The sequence below is a fragment of the Hippoglossus stenolepis genome, chromosome 9 (assembly GCF_022539355.2).
Source record: "Hippoglossus stenolepis isolate QCI-W04-F060 chromosome 9, HSTE1.2, whole genome shotgun sequence".
NCBI classification, from domain to species: domain Eukaryota; kingdom Metazoa; phylum Chordata; class Actinopteri; order Pleuronectiformes; family Pleuronectidae; genus Hippoglossus; species Hippoglossus stenolepis.
This window is the reverse complement of record NC_061491.1, coordinates 5981326-5989726: the sequence shown is the minus strand read 5'-3', so window position 1 is coordinate 5989726 and position 8401 is coordinate 5981326. Positions and strand designations below refer to the sequence as shown.

General features: G+C 40.2%; 1 protein-coding gene across 1 annotated transcript; it reads left to right on the top strand.

The window, feature by feature from the left end:
• The first annotated feature begins 550 nt into the window (after nucleotides 1-550).
• ap3m2 (adaptor related protein complex 3 subunit mu 2) lies at nucleotides 551-7564 on the top strand. Its single transcript, XM_035166703.2, has 9 exons — nucleotides 551-657; nucleotides 2269-2553; nucleotides 2653-2824; nucleotides 3174-3311; nucleotides 3450-3535; nucleotides 4020-4153; nucleotides 4316-4523; nucleotides 4740-4884; nucleotides 5701-7564. Exons 2-9 carry the CDS (start codon nucleotides 2281-2283, stop codon nucleotides 5799-5801), a joined length of 1257 nt encoding a protein of 418 aa, XP_035022594.1. The 5' UTR covers nucleotides 551-657; nucleotides 2269-2280; the 3' UTR covers nucleotides 5802-7564.
• The last annotated feature ends 837 nt before the right edge of the window (nucleotides 7565-8401 follow it).

Below are 8401 nucleotides of genomic sequence, written 5' to 3'. Positions count from 1 at the left end.
ATCAATCAGATTTTATTTCTGTGATACTTTCATACAAACACAATGTGCAAGCACAAAGGGCTTTACATAATAAAAACAACCCACCCCATAAAATGTTTTTTAAAAAAATGAAATGAGGAAACTAACATAAATCTAATTAATTTGCAATAACGCAAGATAGAACATTAAATTGTGTGTGTGTGTGTGTGTGTGTGTGTGTGTGTGTGTGTGTGTGTGTGTGTGTGTGTGTGTGTGTGTGTGTGTGTGTGTGTGTGTGTGTGTGTGTGTGTGTGTGTGTGTGTGTGTGTGTGTGTGTGTGTGTGTGTGTGTGAAGTTTGAATGGAGAGAAACTCCACAAGATGAAATCTGATACTGAAACAAAATGTCAGACCAGCTCCATCTCACAGCCAATCAGCGGCCAGAGTTGCTGCTGTTTACCGTGGCTCTCCCTCCGCGGTCCAATCACAGCGCAGCCACAAGCCGAGCAGCTTCCGTATTGTTGACCTATGCCTCCTTTGAGTAGGCGGGACTGTGTAGCCTCGGCCTGTGATTGGTTTGCTGCGGTCCTCAGGGCTCCTCTCATCAGGATCTGCCTCAGCGAACCGGAAGCAGCGGCTCAGTGGCTCATTGGGGAAAAACGGTGAAAGGCGAGAAGTGAACGTAGAGCAACATTCCTCGGTGAGTGTGTGTAATGTCGGAAGGACTGTCGCGGCTAGTGTAAAAGGTGGAGTTGGTTTCAGGCTGGTGATCTGTGTGTTGATGCTGGAGCGGGTGACGGGGCTGTTCCTCTGTCATGAGACTGAGGAGGAGGAGGGACTGCTGTAGCATCATATGTGGAGATGAAGGCCTCCACCCTCCGACAGATGTAGTTCTTCTGTTAAACCACTTCTAATAACCCTGGTTGTATTCCAGTATGTGTGTCCAGGCTTGTGTGGTTCTCACTCTGCTCTGAACTCGATATCTCTGCCGCATATTTAATGAATCTTCCGGTGTCACATTTCCTCAGCCGCCCTAAGTTTGACTGAAGAAGACAGAGACATGTTGTATGAAGTCAAACACAGTTTGGTCTGTTCGGACGCAGCTTTGCTCCAAGCTCCTTTTACAAAGTTACGCATTTAATGTCGACGTCAACAAATAGATTCAGTAGCTTTAATGTGATGCGTCTACGAGCCGTTCATTGATATGTGAGACACAAAGTTGGACAGATAAATGATGTGACAATGTCAATTATACTTTCATTTGTTAAATTCCTATGGGTTTACCTGGTAGTGCTTTATTCAGATTCACCTTTGTAATATTTGCTGTAGACAAGAGTGTAGTACCATTCTGTTGACGTGATAAACCAGCACACATCTACCACACAGACCTAATCTGTGCTGCTCAACAAAGCACTTTAGTGTTGTCCTTATATTCAGCTGCATTAGTGTTAACGTCCAGTGTCCGACTTCACTCAAACACTGGTGAAATGTTCACTCATTCATTCTGAGGCTCAGTGAAATGACCACTGACTACATACAAGTGCAAAACAAATAAATAAGGCTGAGTAAATACATTTACTGTGAAATAACTGCATTATTACACAATAAGCGGCAAACAGCACAGCAGTTAATTCTCAGGTGTAAACTATATAAGTTCCATGTAGCTGTTTCAGTTTTAGGATACTCCTAAATCTATTACTTTCCTATTACATTATCGAGCATTCAATATTTTCTATTGTGGGGACATAATATAAGACCCTGATTGATTTATTGGTTGGCCGACAAATCTGCCGATGTGAGCCTCTCACAGTCATCAGTATCTGCTTTTATGTTTGCTGAGATCAACTTTTAATATACAGAATAAACAATGCAGAAAAGATGTGCATTTATGTTTACATTTTACACAACAAATGTGTTTATTTCCTAAAATTCATATTCTATATATTTGTTTGAATTTATATTTTCATTTTATGTACAGATATTCATAATAAAGTTTAAAATGTAAAATATCAGCATCCGACGAAATTTCTTTGTCGTATGGGTTTGAAAACCAAATCTTAGGAATCGTGGCAATATATAATGGCCTCTATATCGTCATCAGGATTTAAAAAAAATCCTCAGTATCATTATCGGCATCAGGCCCAAAATTCACATCATGTATAGTATTGCATCACTTCTCTAAGATATAAAATGTGTATAATCCAGTGACCTCCACCTGAATTCTACATCTCTCACAGTTTATTCAAATGTATCCTGAAATGCTTTGATTTATATTATGTGCTGGTTTATGTTCGTATCTTTTGCCTTCCAGCCTCCAGCCAAAATGATCCACAGCCTGTTCCTCATAAACGCCTCAGGGGACATTTTCCTGGAGAAGCACTGGAAGAGCGTGGTCAGCCGCTCAGTGTGCGACTACTTCTTTGAGGCACAGGAGCGCGCCACCGAGCCAGAGAACGTCCCTCCAGTGATCTCTACGCCGCACCACTACCTTATCAGTGTGCTCAGGCATCGTATCTACTTCGTGGCGGTCATCCAGAGCGAAGTGCCGCCGCTCTTCGTCATCGAGTTTCTGCACAGAGTTGTCGACACATTCCAGGTTCTTGCCTACTCTTTTTTTCTGTCCATTTTTTGTTCATTTCATTGACTCAGATCTGACTTTAAATCTCCACATTCTGCCTGTTGTCTGTGATCTCAGGACTATTTTGGAGTGTGTACAGAGGCTGCCATTAAGGACAATGTGGTAGTGGTGTATGAACTACTGGAGGAGATGCTGGATAATGGCTTCCCACTGGCCACAGAGTCTAACATCCTCAAAGAGCTCATTAAGCCCCCCACCATCCTCCGCACTATGGTCAACACCATCACGGGTACAGTCTACTTACATGATCAAATTTAAAATGAAACAGACACGTTCCCCATTAGAGGAGAACAAGGTGTTCTTAATATTATGTCAAGTCAAAATACAGATGTGAGATACAGTGTGTCAGCATGGTTCTGTGCAGGTCATTTGTTTTGAAAACCTCAGAGGATCCATTAACACAAAACATTTTATTGTATCTGTTATTATTGAATTATGATGTTAAAATGTCAAGGTATATATTAACACAGTCCAGAAATTCAACCATCATCTATAGTCATAGCCTGAAACATAGCAACATGAGATCCCTGTATACTAGTGACTGTACGTATTATTTCACATCAATGTGTCTTTTGCAGGCAGCACCAATGTGGGTGAACAGCTCCCTACAGGCCAGCTGTCCGTGGTGCCATGGCGACGCACTGGGGTCAAATACACAAACAACGAAGCTTATTTTGATGTGGTGGAGGAGATTGATGCAATCATCGATAAATCAGGCATGGCGCTATACTAATTGCAAAGACACACGTAGATTAAACTGACATATATATATCTGCATGAAACATTTACTTCAAAAATCACAATGTGGTATTTATTGTTTGTAAAGGAATGTATACTCATTGTATTCTCCTCAGGCTCCACAATAACAGCAGAAATCCAGGGAGTTATTGATGCCTGTGTAAAGCTGACGGGGATGCCTGACCTCACCCTGTCATTTATGGTGTGTTTACAAACCTTTTCTTTTACTCTTGCAGATTTTCAACAAGTTATCTCTCAGGGCATCTACACTATCTGACTAATGTAGGCCATTAGAAAGTGGTATATACATGACTATGTTACAAACAGAGACAAAGTCACAGAGCCCAGCTCTCACTGTTGTGCTCTGCTTAGACTTTGCATTTGTTAATTATTAGAGCAAGTGCTTCAGTTTTATGGGAATCAGACGTCTCAGTGCATTAAAATGTTTAAAATGATGTAAAAGGGCAAATATAAAAATGTGTATCTATATCACATAAACAGAATATTTAAGATTCTGCTCACATTAAACAAGTTGTTCTAGCCCTGTTTTTGCTTTAACCAAAATGCTTTAAAAAGAGTTTGAATGGGCTCAAAAAATGAAAATACAATGGTTTAAACTGCAGGAATTACTAGAAAATGTATTCTGGTTTAACCACCACCCAACCGTTTGTGTTTCCTTCCCCCAGAATCCTCGGCTGCTGGATGATGTCAGCTTCCACCCGTGTGTTCGGTTCAAGCGGTGGGAGGCCGAGCGGATCCTCTCCTTCATCCCCCCAGATGGAAACTTCCGGTTGCTCTCATATCACGTCAGCTCTCAGAAGTCAGTGTTTTATTCAGTTTCTCAGTTATATCACATTATCTGCTATACCACGTTATGGAAAAGACACATAAAAGCCTTATAATGAATTCAGTTTATAATCCATATGTTAATGATATTTAAGATGTGTACTTACATTAAAGTATTTGTTGTCTTGCTTCTTAGTCTGGTGGCAATCCCAGTGTACGTCAAGCACAACATCACCTTCCGCGAGGGAAGCTCTCAGGGACGTTTTGATTTGACCCTGGGCCCCAAACAGACCATGGGTAAGTCTGTGGAGTCGGTCCTGGTCAGCAGCCAGCTGCCCCGTGGAGTCCTCAACGCCAACCTCAACTCCTCCCAGGGAACACATACCTTCGACCCAGTCACAAAGGTACTTCGAAATGTGTCCAGGTGTGATCATACACCTAAAACAAGGAGAGAGTATATGAACATAGGAATGAAAACGTTGCTTGAAGTCCGATTTATTACATTAAAGCTACAGGTGTCCAAAAGTCATTGTATGCTTTCATTCTGCATTGTCATAGTGTAAAAAGGAATGACTTGTGTTATTGATCTCACACATATCATCCATTTTTGTTTTGTCCAGATGTTGACTTGGGATGTTGGTAAGATCAACCCACAGAAGCTTCCCAGTCTGAAAGGTACCATGAGTCTGCAGCCCGGAGCCTCCAAACCCGACGAGAACCCCACCATCAACATCCAGCTCAAGATCCAGCAGATGGCCATCTCAGGTACACACACACACACACTTTTAACAACTTCACCTCTAATAAGAGTCATTGTTGTGTCCTTATTGTGTATCTATGAAATCGTCTATGAAAACAATAGTTTTTCCATTGTTGAAATTATCTATCTAATAAATTCTTACACATTTTATTCATTAATCATGATTTATTGTTTTATTAAATATTTTACACGTTTATCGTTACACGTTTTTTCTCAAATTGAGTCACAGTAGCATTGAAAGTAGTTCACCCTCAACCCCCACATTGAAGAGAGATTTTTATATCCTGCTCAGCTGACAACCACCTGACTGTCTCAGCCTGTGAGCACAGTGACACAGTGACCACTAGATGGTGCCAAAGGCAACAAATAAACCTCCTCAATCTGTTATGAGATATGAGTTTTTTATAAACAGATTTTAAAATATTCTCTGGTATAATTGTTTCTGAACCGCAGAAATTTGGATACATAAAATGAATAATTTCCGTTTGTTGTTAACTTAATGTATTTACATGTACTGATCAGCCAAAATATTAAAACAGGTAACTGGTTTTAATGCTTCATTAATTTATCTTTGACCTTTGAGGTTATTTAATAACAGTTGTTCTGAAGAATTTCCCAAATCCGCAAAGACCCCATCTCCATGGAACAGCATTACATCTCTTTCTCTGGAGAAGCTGTAGCTGAAACAAATCTCTAAGGAGGTTTTATAAATCCATCAGCATCTCCACTTTGAGCCACACAATATTCACACATTTATGCCAGACACTTATAATGGCGCACTGGAGTATTGATGAATTCATGATAATTGTGTCGTTCAACAGGACTTAAGGTTAATCGACTGGACATGTACGGTGAGAAGTACAAACCTTTCAAAGGCATCAAGTACATGACGAAGGCTGGCAAGTTCCAGGTCCGGACATGAAGACTCCTGCTCAGTGACAACTGGACCAAACCACAATAAGACAGAGGGGTTACGTGTTGGGGGAAGGGGAGTTGGTACATACCCTGTGTATATGCTTTTCAGGATTCACCTACACCAACTGGAGGGTCCTTGTAGCAGATGAAAATGGGCCATTTCACATAGAAACGTGAATTAAAAGCATCAAATGTCCAGAAAACAGGTTAAACAAATGTTTATAAAAATAAAAAAACATTTCTATCTGAACTGAACCCAGGGCAAACCCAGCTGATCACAATGTGCTGTATATTACTCCTGAATAAGAATTTCCCTTTATAATTTTAATCCTGAGCTCAAATCAAACCCAAGCAGTTCCAAGTTTCAATTCAGGCGTAAGTTAAAAATGCATTTCAAGCTCTCACTAACAATCTGCTGCTGTCCTGTTTCAGCCTCGAAAGTGATCCGTCCTCCACTTGTCCACTATTTCGTTAGCCGTAATGTTTGTCTGGATCGATGAGTGCAGGTGATTATTATTTGCACACCAAACAAGAGATATTAGATATTGGACCAATAGTAAATCAAAACAGAGCTCCCCAGTCATAAATTCTGATAGCATGAGTTACATAGTATGATTAAAATTACAGTATTTCCCCATAGGTCAAAAGACCCCTGCAAGATGAAACAATATCTTTGTCTTACAGCACAGTAATACACCAAACTAAGTCAGGAAACTGTTGATTGGCTGGATGTGCTCTAACGACTGACACCTTTTGTTCCAAATCAAATTAAAATTTCCATTTCTTTCTCCCACATTTCACAGAATAGAGCTACTATGATCATCTGCGTTCAAACACTTTCCATTGTGAACTGCTTGTGAAACTTACTAACATGTGTCTTACCCTCCTGTGTGATTACTTCCCCATCGTTCCTCTGTTTTCTGTTTGCCCTGTTCCTGCGCTCTTTTCCGCGTCACAATGATTTGATGATTTTATGTCTGTAGCACTGGAGCCAGCTCACTACTGTATGAGAATGTGACACTAGAGGCATCCTTGATTATGCACTATCTGCTGGTACTAACATTTCATTTTAATGCAGGTGACAGGACAGTAGAGCGACTAAAGCTGTTTATTAACATGACTGTTTCTGGGAGATTTCCAGGCCCGTGTTCACCTGTTTTATTCAAATAAAATTGTTATTTATTAAAGTAAACAAATGATTTGCTAAATTAATATTATTGTGTTTCCATTCCCTGCAGTCCATCATCAGCTTTAACTCTATAGAAACTTGTTATTTTAAATGTGTTATGGCCAAACACCAGATTTAGTTTTCAACATATCCATCATAAAGATTCTTCACCCTCTCAGTTTGATGCCTAACACTATGATTATCCAAAATGTTTTTTCCAGTGCATAAAAACAGTATAATGTGCATCATAATATCTATTTGTAAAGATCTTGTAAACACAAAATTATGAATGTCGCCATGGCAACTGGGATAAATCGCATAAACCGCTCCAAGAGTCAGGTAATAAGTATGCGTGCCGCTGGGTCTCTGCTGAAATCAGCTCATATTCATCATATTCAAGCCTCGCAGGTCACAGAGGTTGATGGTTGCAAATAGAATGTGATATGTGAGCAACTCTACACCAACAGAAATATGAAACTGTGTTATAGAACAATGACAGGTCACTCAGAGGAAATGTTGATGGTTTGTGTTTTGTCTGTTTGCTTAACAGCCTCCAGGGGAGTGTTATACTTGTGTAAAAATAAAGATTTGATGTGTTGTAACTGGTTGATAACTCTTAATTCCAAATTGTTGTATTATACTGTGAAGTTAATCACAAGTCTACTTCTCTTCATTTCAGTTCTCTGGTTCATCAGACTGTGGAGCTACTCTTTTGATGAACATTCATAAAAGCATTTGAGTGTTTTTGTTGTATTTCTAGGCACAAATTCATATTTTCATGTTCATGTGAAAGAATCACACATAGATGCACTTTCAGATTTAAACCACAACCAGTATAACTGTGGACTAGACCCCTGTTAATTTAGATTTTATACATCATTACAAAACTGTAGTAGTAGAGGAATCATAATTATGGGAACAGTGAAACCACAGAAGATGTTTCTTTTTCAGTCCGGTTCTTTTAACTTCATTTAAAGTGAAGTGCAGTTGGTGCAGTTCTCAACTGAACCAGCATTAACTGTTATTGAGTTACAGTCCTTGGATTTTACTGAACCTGATGTTTGCCACCACAACATCCAGAGCTGCTAATATGCTTTCATTTGGAGTAATTACTGATGTCTGACTAAATATTTTTTGGCCAATGGAATCTAAATTGAATTATCACTGGTTCCCTGTTATTTTTCAGGGTGGGATCTGAGCCATGTCTTTATCTAAACCTCCCTCCTTTTCCCCATCCTCTCCACCACAGCCGTACAGTGAGTGTGACTTCCCTGCAGCAGAGGTTGGTCCTGGTCTGACTCTGGATCATGAGACTGATCCTGGCTTGTGGTAGCAGGTGGCTGAGGTACCTGCGCTCCGGCAGCTGGGGCCGCTGCTCTTCCTCACAGAGCGAGGAGGAGGATGTTGGGGATTCGGACCTGAGAGGTCCTGATCCTCAT

Excerpts from the sequence above, each read along its gene's own strand:
- ap3m2 (XM_035166703.2), top strand. The coding sequence starts at position 2,281 with ATGATCCACAGCCTGTTCCTCATAAACGCCTCAGGGGACATTTTCCTG. Across the intron at positions 2,554-2,652 it reads GAGTTGTCGACACATTCCAG|GACTATTTTGGAGTGTGTAC; the intron begins GTTCTTGCCTAC and ends CTGTGATCTCAG. Across the intron at positions 2,825-3,173 it reads TATGGTCAACACCATCACGG|GCAGCACCAATGTGGGTGAA; the intron begins GTACAGTCTACT and ends TGTCTTTTGCAG.